Raw genomic sequence first — 15812 nt, 5'->3', positions numbered from 1 at the left:
TTTGATCACCTAGGGCTGGACTCTGCAGTACAGGAGTGTTTACCTGACTAAGAAGAGCAAACCCACTGCTTTCCAACCCTACACCTAACTTTTACTTTAATTGATAAAGGCCTTGTCCTTAAAAAGTTCCCTTTATTTTTTATCTTACAATTCGGTTACTCTGTTCTTAAATTTAATACAAAAGAAAAGTGTAAATTTTCTGATAGAGCAGACTATATACAGGAAAGCAAAATCGACTACCAAAGACTTAGGATTTGAAATCAGAATTCTGGAAAGTTATTTAATCTCTTTTGGCTTCAGTTTTCGACTCTAGAATGAAGATGAGGATAAAGATACGTGACAGGGATTCTGTGAGAATTAACCTGTCTGCTCGAACATGGTTACTTCATCTCTCACCTCTACCGTATACACGCTGCTCAAACTGATATCGATGACTTGCAGTTTTAGAGAAGCTTTTATTCTGTTTCATCCCACTCTTCCAACTCTTTCATCTAGTCAGTTCTTGTTCATACTTTAAGACTCAGCTCAGGCACCACCTCTTTCACTTTTTCTGACTTCGTTGCAAGTTTTGGTCCCTCTATGTCATTTTCATAATACCCTAGGTATGCCTCATTGTACTTCTTTCCACATTGTGTTGTTAACCGTTTACTTTGAATTGCTCTTCATTAAACTGAATTCTTCAAGAGTAGAGACTTGTATGTCTTGATTCATTTTCTTTGCGTCCCTGGTGTCAAACATGGTGTCTGGCGTATATATATATTTCTTGATAGATAGAAGGAAAGGAAGGAGGAATAAATGAGCTGGTATACGTGAAAGCATTTTGTAAACTATAAATGCTGTGCACATGTTAGTATGGTTTTGCATTACATTCCTTAATGATGTATTTTTAATATCTGAATGTCCATTTTTAGAAGGCCTTGACCCCACTGACATAATCCTTAAATATTAGCTATATTGTTACAGTATCCAGGTACAGCATCTTATGATATAGGATTATATTTTCCATGTTGTGTTCCAGCAATTTAGTTAATTTAATTTAATTGGGCTTAACTAGGCAGGCTTATTAATCTATAATTACTTCAAATCTCTTTATTAAACATTTATATTTCATATCTGGTGGCTCAGTAATGTCCACCTCATTCTTTATTGTCTCACATTTACAGTGAAAACCCCATACATCATACTGAAGATAGATTGGACTGTTGTTTCTTCTTTTTAAGAGTCTATACTGAAAATAAACACTTCTAAATTTTATTAGCACATTAAGAGTTTGCCATTTAATACAAAATAATGTATGTATTAATACCTCTCTTCCGGTCTTTTAATGGCAAGGATATTGGATTCCGACTCGACTCACTACACACCATCCTGCAACAGGAAGTCCTGTTACAAGAGGATGTGGAACTGATTGAGCTGCTTGATCCCAGTATCCTGTCTGCAGGGCAACCTCAACAACAGGAAAATGGACACCTTCCAACACTTCGCTCCCTGGCAACCCCTAACATTTGGTACTGTCCAGAAAACATCTATCCTTTGCTTACATACAGAGTAATAGCAGAGGAAATCTAATGTCACGCTGTGAAATCTAACGTTACAATGCTTTATAAAGGCATTGTAAACATTCCACACATTTTGCATTGTAATTAATGTAATGATATACTAGAGGTTTAAAAAAAAAAAGTGCCTTTCTAAAGTAAATACTATTTAAAGCGAAGCTGGGAAAAAATTTCAATACAATTTTTATGTACTTTCAACTAAGTATAATTAGTTCTGTGTTTAACAGCCCAACAAACAGGTGTAACATGTACCAAAAAGAATCCCTTAGCCATATACCTTTGTACTTGTGTGAATGCAGGCCTAGGCAGTTCTTCATGGGTTTTTTTTGCAATCGATAGATTATATCATAATCACATTGTAGAGACAACAAGGGTAGGATGGGACATGGAGGTAAACAGTCACCTCTTGGTTTGTTGGCTAAGAAGAGATCATAGGGAACATAGTCTGATGATTCAGACTGTCCTAAAACTTTTTGACCACTTCAAATATTTGGGTCTAATGAAGTCACAGGCCATAATGGGTTAAAAAAAAAAAAGAATAGTAAGAAGGAATTATATATACAGAACTGTTAATGTCCTCTACCTGTTAAAGTGTGAGTTTATTAAATAAGCTAAGTCATTGCTCAAACTGTTCAAGTTATATAGGCAATTACATTCATTGCCCCCAGTGTTCTGAATTCACCTGTCTTTCCTGTCGCACTGACAACTGCTTCATATTGTAACAGACAGCGAAGTATGATGTTTTCCAAATCTGTATCACTCACACATCATCGTGATGAAGTAAAGCATCTTATCCTTTAAAAATATAAGAACTTAAAGAGCTACTAGAAGGAACCATAGGTTTTAAGAATTTTACAACTTTCAGGTTTTTAGCCACAAAGGTGATTAAGCATATAAGTATTTGATGAGATTTCGCTTTATGATATTACTAGAATTGTTTAAAAGTAAAAGACTCCAAGGGAAATTAGGGCAGGCAAATATTTATTAAGAAGCATTCTTACATATGATTTTCTGTGTGATTTGACTATAACTGTCTTCAGGTATTGATGTTGTTTTTCGGATACCTTTCCCTTATATGACTCTTTCTTATATATACACATTTTCACCAAAGCCTTCATTGCTTAAAAGATGTATGTTAACCTGTAGGTTTGTAATTGACCTAAGAAAAAAAAATTTCATTTTTCAGTTAAATTTTCACTTCAGTTAAAGCAATCTAAAAGCACTTAGCTTGTCCATATCATGATCTGCAGTATAGATATGCTTATTCCAAATTCGTGATGGTATCTAAAATTAGATGACTTTATTTGAAACAGTTACTCATCAAGTATATATTATTTCTAATCGGAAAAATGTTTTTATTTTATTGAGATATACGTTTCTGTTCAAATAATTAAAGTCCGATTTTAGGGAAAAGGAATTCATAATATATTTGAATATTAAAATATTTTAATATTTAAAATTAACAAAATTAAAGTATTTTCACTTTTAAATTCCTAAGATTAGATTTTTAAATCTGTAAAATTGGGTTTTTAATTTGTTTTTAGGTTAAAGAGTCCGTATCTTAAAAATAAATTTATTTGAGAAGGCACCTATTTCTTATGTTCTTTACCTAAACTTGTTAGCTCAGATTTTAATATCTATGCACCATTGTCTGTCTGCTAGATATTTTATAATTATTTCACATAATTTTTTAATATATTTGTTAAGATATATATTACAAAGAAGCTAGCATTTTATCTATTTTAGTAAACCTAAATTACTGATTAAAGTAACTCATCTTTCTCTAATCTTATGGATATCATTTTCTTGGTTTCTCTGTTATAGGGATGTCTCAATGCTATTTGCCTTCATTAGTTTGCTCATTATGCTTCCCACTCGGTGGATTTTATCTTCCTGGCTGGTATGGGGAGTGATTCTATTTGTTTATCTGATCATAAGAGCTTTGAGATTATGGAGGACAGCCAAACTACAAGTAACCCTAAAAAAATACAATGTCCGTTTGGAAGATACAGCAACAAATAGCCGAGCTTTTACTAACCTTGTGAGAAAAGCTTTACGTCTCATACAAGAAACTGAAGTCATTTCCAGAGGATTTACACTGTGAGTTCATTTTTCATTTTGTTTTTAAATAGTTCTTTTCAGCTACATAGTTTAATTAGATATTTATTACTTATTTTTCTGTGTTGCATTTACAGAAAAAAGTAAGCTTCTGTTTACCACATACTAAAGTTTATTAACTGCTAATTGAAGAAATATATACATTATATGCTAGATTTAATATGTAGTATGATTCTGTTTATCTACTTTGAGAAACCATAGTGTTTTGAGATATTTCTGTTACCATGTGATTATATGAGATAATATATGTAAAGAGAATAACATTGAACCTAGCATGCAAAGTTACCCAATAAATGCTTTTGTTCCCTTTATTCCGTCAGATGCTCTCTCTCCTTGATTTAAATGAGAGATATATCTGACATGAATTTATTTTGAAAAATCTTGTCATGTATTAATAATACTCTTTATTTTTTGTTTAAAAAATTTTTTTAATACAGTTGACATACATTATTATATTAGTTTCAAGTGTAAACATGGTGATTAGACATTTATATAACTTTCAAAGTTATCACCCCAAAAAGAATAATATGGGTAAATGTTATTAGGTATTATGTCACTGATACTCTCAGAATATACAAATTAATGATGTTTCACAGTCCCATGGGAAATTAAATATTCACCAGTCTAATTGTAAATGTATTAAGCTACAGGCTAAATAGGCTATTTATTCTATTAATAAAAGGAAAGTTGTATTTATTGAGCACCAATTATGTTCCATTTACTATGCTACGCAATTTTGCATACAACTAAAGGCGTACAATTATAAATGGTAGAGCAAATTTTCAAGTCCATTTCATCGGACTCTAAAGCTTGTTTCTAGTACACTAGGCTGCCAGCTAAACACTAACAGATGACAGCTGTACTGTCGTATATTCAATAATTTATGTAACATATAACCTTGCTATCTGTAGGTGGGAGAAAGTAAGTATATGGTAAAGAATAATTATTGCTCTCAGTTAGCTGTATCTGGAAAATTATGAAACAGGGAAGTGGAAGAACCTCCAGTAGACATCGCATTCTCGCTCTGTTGCGTTCTAGAACAGTATTTAAACAATCCCGAGACATAAGAGATTTTATTCTCTTTCTGCTCTGTTCAAAATGGAACAGTCCTCAGTGTCTGTTAATATTTGTCTTTCCGTTATAGTTAAAAACCACTTCTTGATGATAGAGTTTAGCAAAAATTAAGTGGTTTGAGTGTCAAGTTTTAAAAGTTAAAAAACATAAGAGTCAGTAAATGCTACTTTTCATTCTTGGATTGCACAGGACTTTATTGAAAGGACTGACTGGTTAACTAAAGTGGATATGTGTCCAATTAATGTTTAGGCGTGTATAGAGGATTCTCTACCTTTTGTCATTGGCCAGTTTTTACCAATATGTATAGAATAGGCATCTATTCAGATGCAGACAGGCAGAAGAAATGCTGGAGAAAATTGTGCTTCACTTGTCTTCATCAAACAGGATAATTGATTGAAAAAAATTATGAGGAATAATAAATCGAATCATGATATTTTTAGAAATATTTTTAGTTTTTAAAACTCATTTAGTAAATAAAATGGATCACAAACAATAGTGCCATGTGTTAAAAATGAGTGCTTTTGTTCTTCTGCAATTTGCCCTCTCTAGCAAATAATTTAACCCTTCTCTACCTCATTCCCTTATTTTAAAATAAGCCTGTTAATCATTGTCCTCTTTTTTTATATATAGATTTTTAATGCCTAAATATATTTTAGTTTGGTTTAACATTTTTTAAGTTTTGAGTTAGATGTCTTGTTTAAAAAATTTTAGTTTTAGTGTAAGAAATTTATAAATTCCAATATTTCATTTTGCTATTAGGAGAGGTTACTGGTTAAGTGGGGAAAAAAAACTATTATCTGATACCTATGTAATATTTAATTATTATTAACTTCACTTATAAAAGCAAATATATTATATGTCATTGTTACATATAGGTGTTCCCCATTTATCTTTTGGGAAGTGCTATGAAATGTGCTTCCTCTTGAACAGTTTTGAGAGTAGCTTTGCTGCTGCATAGTAACCCTTACTTTGCCTTTCTACTTGCATTCCCCTGTTGGCCACTGGTCCTGTTATCTTTCTGCGTCCCCCTACTTCATTTTGAGTAGGTAAGTGCCAGTGGCAGCAGGTGGGTAAGTCATTTTTTATGAATGTACAGAATGCATTTCTGTATTGTTCTGTGCAAGTAACCAAAAATTGGATTGATGAACATATGTAAACAGATATTAAGAATGTGAAAGTGTTTATAATTAAGGCTTTCATATTTACTGTAGATACAGGTTTTTAAAACTAAATGTATAGTACCAGTTCAGTATATTCTAGCAAGTAGTGTATATAAAAAAGTTACAATTTCTTACATAAATATTTCTGTATTTCTACTATATTTCAACTAAAATTCTTTGTTTCCCTATATAAGAGGAAGCCTTTACTCTTTAAGATTTTAAGTTTTCATTTGTCTTTTTTTTCTGGTGGCTATATATGTAGCAGGGAAATGGCTATTTATGAGACCTGAGTTGGGATATTTATAATAATTTTTTAATGAAAAAAGAATTTTTTTCTAAGTTTAATAGAATTGTGGATTTAGGGAACAAAAACTTTAGAACACCTGTACAGTTGTATCACATTTTACTTTTCAAGTTTGCTTGACAGGGTCAGTGCTGCTTGCTCATTTAATAAAGCTGGACAGCATCCCAGTCAGCATCTCATCGGTCTTCGGAAAGCTGTCTACAGAACTGTAAGAGCCAACTTTCAAGCAGCAAGGCTAGCGACCCTATATATGCTGAAAAAATATCCTTTTCTTTTATATGTAAGAATAGCAATGTTTCGGGGGTCCCGAATATAGATATTATAGTTGAATCCTGTAAAAGTTAACTATAAACAGATTGCCTATTTTGAAGCTAATTTTCATTATCACTTCTATTTTAAAACTGGAAATGCATTCCAAGGGGGCCAACAATAACAGACAGGAAGATAGTTCTTCTGTTCCCATGTGGCTCATGTTTAACAAAGAAAAAACTTGAAGGCCCTCCCTTTACTGATCCAAAGAATAAAGTCAAAAGAACCTAGCTTTGCTAGGTCTGACATTTTTTTAAATTCCTGAACGTGGCAAATTTGTGTCATGACGTGGAAACAAACTGGAAACAGGAAATCCTTCCCCTTTCAAAAAAATAGTCTCTAGAGTCAGATTGGCTACATTTAAATTTTGGCTGTATGTTACTGCCACGGTAACCTTAAGCAGGTTTCTAACTCTTTGTATTTTGCTTTATTTATTTTTAAAATGGCAATAATAACATAATCTCCTGACCATATTTTTGTTGCAATCAAATGAGTTAGTGCATATAAGGTGCTTAAACAGTATCTGGCTTATAATAAGCAGTCAAAGACTACCTGACAATAAGTCAGTCACTTAAATTTTCTAAATCAGGAAATTCTGTTAGTCAGGAAATGAAGGTTTATAAGATCATTATTTTAGTTAAGATTCATAAATAAATTAAAAGTAAATGGAATGCAAAGACTATACCTTCAGTATGCTGGGTACTGTAGTACTGTATAATATATAATGCTTAAAGTTTATAGCGCTTTATAGCCTATCAGTATATCTTTATACAAACTTTTCCAGATAAATTTTCTTATCTCCACTTTATGAGAAGACTACATACAATCTCCATTTTATGTGTGATTTACTCAGTGTTACACAACTGAAAGAGATAAAATGGTGTCCTTACTGGGACTTATGAATAAAACTTTTTCTTTCTATATATATTTACTATATTCTACTACCTCTTTGGAAATTGAGAGAAAGCATTTCAATTTTAGTCAGGAACTTGTCCATTTAGTTCCCCCACTGCCGAAATACCTGCCTGTTATGGGCTATGAAGACAGAGTAAAAACTTGTACTATTTACTTATTAAAGACTTTTTAATATAGTCAATAGATAAGCTGGTGTTCATAATATAGTTAGTTCATAATATAGTTGTGCCTTCTAACATAGCAGGACAGAGTATTTGGCCTGTGCATTCAGAGAAGGCACCTGAGTTGACCCTTAAGGAATGAGTAGGAAGGAGTTGGCCTAAGGATATAAGAGTCTGCATTCCAAGTAGATGGAAGTATAGATAATGGGAAAAAATAGAGACGCGACAGTGTGGCATGTGAACGTCAAGTATAGTTATTCATTTGGTGACTAGTTATTGAGCATATGCTTTAATGAAAAGGCTTTGTTGATTGCCTTAACCTAATTTAACCTACCCCCTGAACTCTGAGAGTGACAATATAACCAACTACATCTGTGTGGTGCCTTTTAAGGAGCTGGGTCTTGGACTTAGTGAAGAGCAGATTTCAGAAGAAGAAGCACATAACCTTACAGACGGCTTCAGCCTGCCTGCATTGAAGGTAATCCATTTGTGGAAGGGAAGGTAGGGCAGAAGAAAAGACAGGTGTATTTGGGTCGTGCTTGTGCTTTCTGACCACAAATGGTGCACCTCTTCCCTTTCATTGTTTACTGAATACCGTTATTGTAATAGCTTTTCTGATGCTGTGCCTTTAAAAGCGGAGAGCATCATGAAGACTGGATAGAAGATCTTTATAGTTTGATATCGAAATATTTAAAATTCTTACCATAAGTATTTCTTGTCTTAAATTAGAGTTTGGAGATAAATGAGTTTACTTTAATAGGAAACCAAAGTGAGTCATTTTATTTACTAGACATTTGTTTCAATAAACATGAGTAAGGAACTTAAAAGATCTGCATCTTCCCTTGGAAAATTTCTAAAATTCTTGTTTAGGACAAGAATTTTTTTCATGTATGAAAAGCCATATAAAAGGATATATTTGAGCACATAAGAATTAAACTTCTAAACTTCAAATGCTATGTACTTTAAATGTAAACAGGCTCAGATAAAAATGCAGTGATTGACAACAAAGGGCTTGAATTCTTTCTATATAAAGAGCACTAAGGTATGTAAAACCTATAGAAGATAGGTCAGGTGTGTGAAACCTGGAGAAGATAGGTCAGGTGTGTGAACTGCTAGTTCACAAAACAAGAAATAGAAATGGCCAATAAATATAAAACTTTCCATTTTATTAGTAATGAAAGAAATGCAGATGAAAATAATAAGTAAACATTTTGCCAAGGGTATTGAAAGTTGATATTATTCATTATTCACACCAGCTATAAAAATATAAACTGCTTCACTTGAGCAGTGAATACCAATATTCACAAAGGCGTGTACCTTTTACTCCAGCAATTTTAAGCTTGCAGATCCGTCTCAGGAAGTAACCAAAGATATACTCAAAGTACGCTCATGATATTACTATGGCAGCAAATATTGGAGACAAATTATTTCAGTTCAGTAATATGAGATTGCTATGATTTGTGGTACATTCATTCGATGAACCATTTTGGAGTTAGTAGTAGGAAAAAAATAACGTGGAAAAACATAAGTTAGCGCATGTTACAAAAGTGTATGCAGTAAGATTCCAGTAGTATTTTTAAGAGATCAATCCAAACATCTTTAAATTCCTTTTCAGTATTTATTTAGCAAACTGATATTTCTTTGTTTCTAGTCTTTAAAACTTCACTTGATACCGTGAAAATTAGTATGAGTGTAGTTGGCAGCATATTTATCAAGTTCCATTTTGTTTTGAGACTATAAATTTCTATATCTTTAAAATTTTCAGATCCATGTAAATGTTTAAATTTCCTGTTACTTTTTCCTTACTGTTACTTGAAATTTGCTTTCACTTATTCTTATCCTCATTCTAACCCATCTCAGTAAATGGCACCACACAACTTATTAAACTAGAAGAAACCTAGGCACCATCCATCTTACCCATCTTTTTACCCCTCAAATCCAGTCTGTCAGATTTTTATAGCAGTTGTAACTTCAAAATATAGTTTAAACTCATCTACTTTTTCCCATGTCCCTTCCCACCATTCCAAGTCCGAGCCGCCATCATCTCTTACCCAAGCTGCTGCAGGTTTTCTTACAGGTTTCCTTAGTTCCCTAAAGGTGTTTCGGAATGCAGTTTGACACACACAGAACCTTAAAAATGATACACGCTTTGAATCGGTAATTCTGCTTCTGCAAATCTTTCTTAAGGAAATGATTCCAAAGATAGTAAAGCTTTATGTACCAGGTTGCTTTTTAGCTTTATCATAGTGAAAATGGAACACAGCCTAAATATACAGCAATAAAGGAATGGTTGCATGAATTATGATTTATGAATTATGGTAAATCCACGTGGTGAACCATTGTGTAGCAGCTACAACTTGCTTATGAAGATTTTATAAAAATTTGGAAAAATGTCTGTTAAAACCAGTGAAACAACCAGGATATGTAAATGCAGATACAGTATGGCCACAACTCTGTTTCTGGGAGAGCATACTAAGATACCAATAGCTACTTGTAGCACTTTAGAGAAATAATTCCATTTACTTCCAAATTTAATACCATGACCATACTTTACTGTATAATGGAAAGTTATTTTCAAAGGACAATTTGGGAGATATTCTTAATGAAGAATAAGCAGGGACTTTGGAACCAAGCAGAGCTAGGCTTATATTTTAGCCCTGACACTGATTAGCCATTTGACCTTCTTTGAACTTAAAACCTCATATGTTAAAAAGTGTTACCATACCTGTCCTAAAAGGTGTTAGATTAGATGAGAAGACAGACAAAATACCTACTGGAGGGCTTGTTGTATAATGGGTACCAAAAGTGGTAATAGCTATTATTCTTTAAGAAGGATTTGGAGAAAGAATTATGGTTATATTTTTTCATTCCCTTTTAAAATTATTTTTTGTTATCAGGCTATCTCAGTGATTTCCCTGTTTCCTTATGATTTTGATATATTGTTTTTAAAAGCTTGTTAAATCTTGAATTGTATTTTCTGCTTAAGTATAGGCAGCAAAGAGAAAAAATAAAACAAAAGTTAAATATGTACTTTGTTTTGAATGTCAGCTAATATTTTTTATTGATCTAATCTTTTTTTTTTTTTTTTTTAGGTTTTGTTCCAACTCTGGGTGGCACAGAGTTCAGAGTTCTTCAGACGGTTCGCCCTATTACTTTCTACAGCTAATGCACCTCCTGGACCCTTACTTACTCCAGCACTTTTGCCTCATCGTATTGTATCTGATGTGACTCAGGGTCTACCTCATGCTCATTCTGCCTGCTTGGAAGAGCTTAAGCGCAGCTATGAGTTCTATCGGTACTTTGAAACTCAGCACCAGTCAGTACCCCAGCGTTTATCCAAAACTCAACAGAAGTCAAGAGAACTGAATAACGTTCACACAGCAGTACGCAGCTTGCAGCTCCATCTGAAAGCATTACTGAATGAGTAAGTTTAGAAGCCATATAAGGAAATGTCCCTGTGATTAGCAGGCTTCATTTTTGTGCCATTGTGATTGTTGGCTTGTGTCCTAGCTAGAAAGAAGAAGCAAAATTGAGACATGCAGCACAAAGGATGGTTTATAGCTACAAATGTAGCAGAGAAACACTGATTTGTAGGTACTATCATTTGGGGGAGTCATTTATAGTTTTTTCTTTTCCTGAATTCAACAAAACCTAGGAAGATAGTACAAAAGCAGATGTTTATTTGAGAGCTGCAGTGGAGAAGTTTACGAGGAATGATCTTGTTCTAACTCTCTTTAAGTAGGGCTGTTAAACTGGAACCTGCAATCTAAGAGAAATATCTGCCAGCACTGGAACAGGAAATTATAAGAGATAGTATTATATGTAATTGAATAATAGCATATTGCTATTTTTCTAAATAGATTACAGCAAATTGGGCCTTTTTTTGTAACATAGGGCAAGCTTGTTGGCCCCGGTTGAATAGTAAGATGTAGGGTCCATAGTTTATATTTGTTGATCTTATACTTTGCATGATATTGTTGGTACTTTGCCTTGGTAAAATGTAAGTTCCAGTTATTCCAGCAAAATTTTCCTGTAACAGATACTTATTATGTAGTATTGGATCAAATGAATGGCTGGGTTCATGTTGTGTTGGTAATCAGGAAGGTCATAGGAATTTAATGAGATGATAAGATTATAGTTTGTGTACTTGACCCTGGCTACCAGGCAAGAAAGAGAAGTGGGAGGGCAGCTGTCAACTTTGTAAGATAAAAAATGGGTCAGAAGTTCTTGAAAAGTCTCAGAAGAATCAAAAGGCTGGCTTACTGGAGTCAAGAAGGATGTGATGTACAAAGATAGGAAATTAAGGTCATAAAGACATTTTGAGAAGATAAATTTTTACCCATCAGTTCAAGATCTGACATAGGTGTGTTAGGCAGATGTAAAGGTTAGGGCATAGTGAAAAAGTTAAAAAACTATGAGGCAGGGATGTTCTAGTGGTCTGTAGCTGCTATTCTAAGAAAGCAGGTGAGTGCTAACCTCACTGAGCCCTGTCTCCCACAGGGAACATGGGAGGTAAGGTAGTCTCTACTTAAGTGGATGGCAACATCATAGAGGAAAACCAGATTTCAGTGGAAAGGTTCATTAGGCAAAGCTAGAGTCTCTGAATAATTAACTTTTGGCAAGAAAATCAGACACATACGGAGCATAATGGCATACATTAGAATGAGGGAAGATGACTCAGGGAGGGAAGAGTGCTACACTGGATGGACAGCAAAATGAAAGAGGATCTTTGTGCCTGGACTTGTGGATTATGATGGGAAGTATGTTTCCTGTTTGAAAATGAATTATACTAAACATCACCTTTCAAAATATTTTAACTGAAGAGTGTACCAGTCAGTAACCATCATATCTGATTTGCTCTATAGCTACACACAACTTTTAAAAGTGTTATCTAAAAACTTGTTTTGTGTTTCACTCTTCTGTCTCATTCTCACTTGCCTACACTAAGGCATCAACCTTTTAGCTGTTCTTCCTGCCTCCAGAATGCTCACTGCTAGATTGTTTCTGAAGCATATATTTCTTTTCTCATTTAACTGAAAATCTTCACTGGCTTCAGAGTATAGCTGCTTAGACTGAAGTCTATATAAAAACCGTAGAAAGAGTTTGCCGTACGTAACTACAGTCTGCTTTTCTGTCTTTATTTCTTGCTCCTTTTCCTTCAATCCAGCCAAACTGTATAAATTGCCTTTTCCTGTCTTCCATCTAGAATGACCTTGTTCATCATTTGTACATGCTCAAATTTTATCCATCCTTCAATGCTACCTCAAAAGTCCCTCTTCCTTGGCTGTTCTCATTGCTGATAGTAACTTCCTCCCCTTTGAATTCTTATAACACTATCTTTTTCTCTCAGTGATATTATCCTTTTGTGCCTGGATTAACCCAGTTTTACAGCTTACGAACTGTATCACTCTGGGCAAGTTTCTTCAACTCTCTGGACTTAATTCCTCATCTGTAAAATGGAAATAAAATGTTAGTTATAACTTTTTATGATATTATATTTATATGTATATATGATTTCCCTGATTCAGTTATAAATTTCTTCTAGTAGGAGATAGGTTTGATTTATCTTTCAGTTCATAAAATGCCTAGTATGTATGCAAGAAATATTTGTTGAGTAAAATATATGATATTGTTTATAAGCTTTTTAAAAATTGTGGTAAAATATACATAACATAAAATTTACCATTTAACCATTTTTAAGTGTACAGTTAAGTGGCAGTTAAGTACATAGACATTGTTGTACCACAAGCATCACCTTCCATCTCCAAAACTTTTTTCATCTTATAAGCTTATTTCTTAAATAAGCCTTATAAATTATAAATTTTCCATGTAATATTTTTAGAAATCTATATGATAAAACCGTTTTTCTTTTATTACTCAGGGTAATAATTCTTGAAGATGAACTTGAAAAGCTTGTTTGTACTAAAGAAACACAAGAACTAGTGTCAGAAGCTTATCAGATCCTAGAACAGAAATTAAAGTTGATTCAGCCCCACGTTCAAGCGAGCAACAATTGCTGGGAAGAGGCCATTTCTCAAGTGGACAAACTGCTACGAAGAAATACAGATAAAAAAGGTGCCTATGAGAGATTTCATTTGCATACACTTACCAGACATGTTTATTCCCTCCGGTAGGATGTTATTAGGTTTATTTCTTGTCTCCATGATGATTGACTTGACAAAATTTCTTAGTTTACTAAAGAAGAAGTCGAACTTATATGCGCTGATTGACATTGACTATAAAGTCTTGGGTCTTATTTTATTAACAAAAAAAACGAATATGATTTGAAAGTTCCCTGAATTGTATACCTCATTTTTATTTTTATTTATTCGTTTTTTTAAAATATGGAACCCTTCACGAACTTGTATGTCATCCTTGCACAGGGGCCATGCTAATCTTCTCTGTATCGTTCCAATTTTAGTATTCAGCCTGCTGAAGCGAGCACATGTACCTTGTGTTTAAAAAACTTAAATGAAGGGATAGATTTTAATATTCAATTTTAGAACTTCAGAATCTCTTTTCCAGTTAAAGTAATAATGGGTTTGATAATCAGGGGTCTGAAATTGAATTTTACTTTTAAGTAAAATACTTTAGTCATTCAGAAACGATATATAAATTCTGTCATAGGTGGCACTGCATATTCGTTTTTAGGGGTGTAAAATGTATTAAGTGCCATTATTTAATGGTAACATCAGAGTGCCTTGTACTGCTAGGTAAGAAGGCAGTATTGAAACTTTCTGCAAAACTGCTTTTATCGGACCCAGATTTTATACTAATTTTACTAATTTCCTTGTAAATGTTTGGCATGTTAATTTTTAAATTTGTGCTATAAAACAGTACCATGTTTATCCCTTGGACTTTTATGATGAGGTTAATCAGATTTATATGTAGAAATTGTCTGATGCTTTATCATTCTGTTAATCATTGTTTAGTTTATAGCTAAATCTGTAATACTGTTTAATGTCTTAAACAAGTTGAATAAGTCCTGACATAGTAAAAATATTAACTTTTTTTCAAAGGGAATGTTAACATGCTAATTACTGATATATTACCAATAGGTTTTCTTTATATCACAGATGTAAATAGTAATTTTTTTCTCCAAAGGATAAATTTGAAAGGATTTTACTAGGCATGAATTTTATGCATGTTAAACTTTCTGATAGGACTAATATCTAGAGCTTTTGAGTACATTTTCTATAAATAGAAACTCAGAAAACTATAGAATGTTAAAAGATATGTTCCCCCTAACTCCTCCCTTAGCATATTCTGAGATGTTGAATCTTAGTCACTTAAACATGATTGTTAAAACTATCTCCAAATTATTGGGCGATTATAAGCCATTTCTTATTCTGCTCTATATCTGTGGCTTTTGCTCATACATGATAATGATATGAATTAAGATAAAAGCAATTCACAAACTTTTCTTTTCTTACTAAAATGCATATAGTGGCCATGGCTATACAACTTTAAATAAAACGTTCGTTTGAAGTTTTTAAGTAGATGCTTTAGTTAGCCACATCTTTTTGTTGTTGTTGTTACTTCAGAATTACAGGAATATACCAAGAAGAGTTCAAAGTACCCTTCATTCATAGATTCCCCAGTTGTTGACATTCTACCACATTTGCCTTATCTTTCTGTGTACCTGTCTATAAATTGCTTCAGTGGTATTATTCTGAACCATTAATGTCCAGATTCAGATCACACATGGCATTTAGTTTTCATGCTCTTTATTCTCCTTTAGCCTTTCTTCTCTTTCATAAGTGTTTTGTAAAAAAATACCTTACGGTTATATAAATATCATTTCCTCATCAAAATTTTTCCCACTATTAAGCATACACATATCATATAACCCAGTAAGATCATTCCTAGATATTTACCCGAGATATAAAAACTTCATATTCACACAAAAACCTATACACGGATGTTTCTAATGGCTTTATTCATAATCATTAAAAAACTAAAAGCAGCTCATGTCCTTCAGCTGGTGAATAAATTGTCACATCCATTCAATGGAATACTACTCAGCAATAAAAAGAAATGAACTGCTAATACATCAATAAGATGGAGGAATCGCTAATGCACTATGCTTATTGAAAGAAGCCAAACTTAAATCACTACATACTATATGATTCCATTTATATGACATTCTTAAAACAGTAAAATTAATTTTTACAATCCTAGGAACAGAAAACATCAGTGGCTACTAGGAGTTGGA

At 33.1% G+C, this 15812-nt stretch overlaps 1 protein-coding gene and 1 non-coding gene across 15 annotated transcripts in view; one reads left to right on the top strand and one right to left on the bottom strand.

Moving 5' to 3' along the window:
* VEZT (vezatin, adherens junctions transmembrane protein) overlaps positions 1-15812 on the top strand; it is a 57878-nt gene that overhangs the window by 30668 nt on the left and 11398 nt on the right. For 8 of the 14 annotated variants that reach the window (XM_006914600.3, XM_025048656.1, XM_015591503.2 and 5 more), the window contains 6 exons: positions 1333-1508; positions 3381-3656; positions 6324-6473; positions 7928-8075; positions 10690-11021; positions 13479-13672. In XM_006914600.3, the coding sequence (XP_006914662.1) occupies positions 1333-1508; positions 3381-3656; positions 6324-6473; positions 7928-8075; positions 10690-11021; positions 13479-13672 (1276 nt within the window). The remainder of the gene's footprint in view (positions 1-1332; positions 1509-3380; positions 3657-6323; positions 6474-7927; positions 8076-10689; positions 11022-13478; positions 13673-15812) is intronic. The other 6 variants (XM_006914601.3, XM_025048657.1, XM_015591502.2 and 3 more) reach the window with 1 other exon arrangement.
* On the bottom strand, positions 13936-14040 carry LOC112481959. Its single transcript, XR_003047136.1, has one exon. It is a non-coding gene; the product is annotated as a U6 spliceosomal RNA (small nuclear RNA).

Source organism: Pteropus alecto, unplaced genomic scaffold (assembly GCF_000325575.1).
Source record: "Pteropus alecto unplaced genomic scaffold, ASM32557v1 scaffold94, whole genome shotgun sequence".
Taxonomy (NCBI): Eukaryota; Metazoa; Chordata; class Mammalia; order Chiroptera; family Pteropodidae; genus Pteropus; species Pteropus alecto.
Note: the sequence above shows the minus strand (reverse complement) of the source record. Positions and strands in the feature narration are given on the sequence as shown.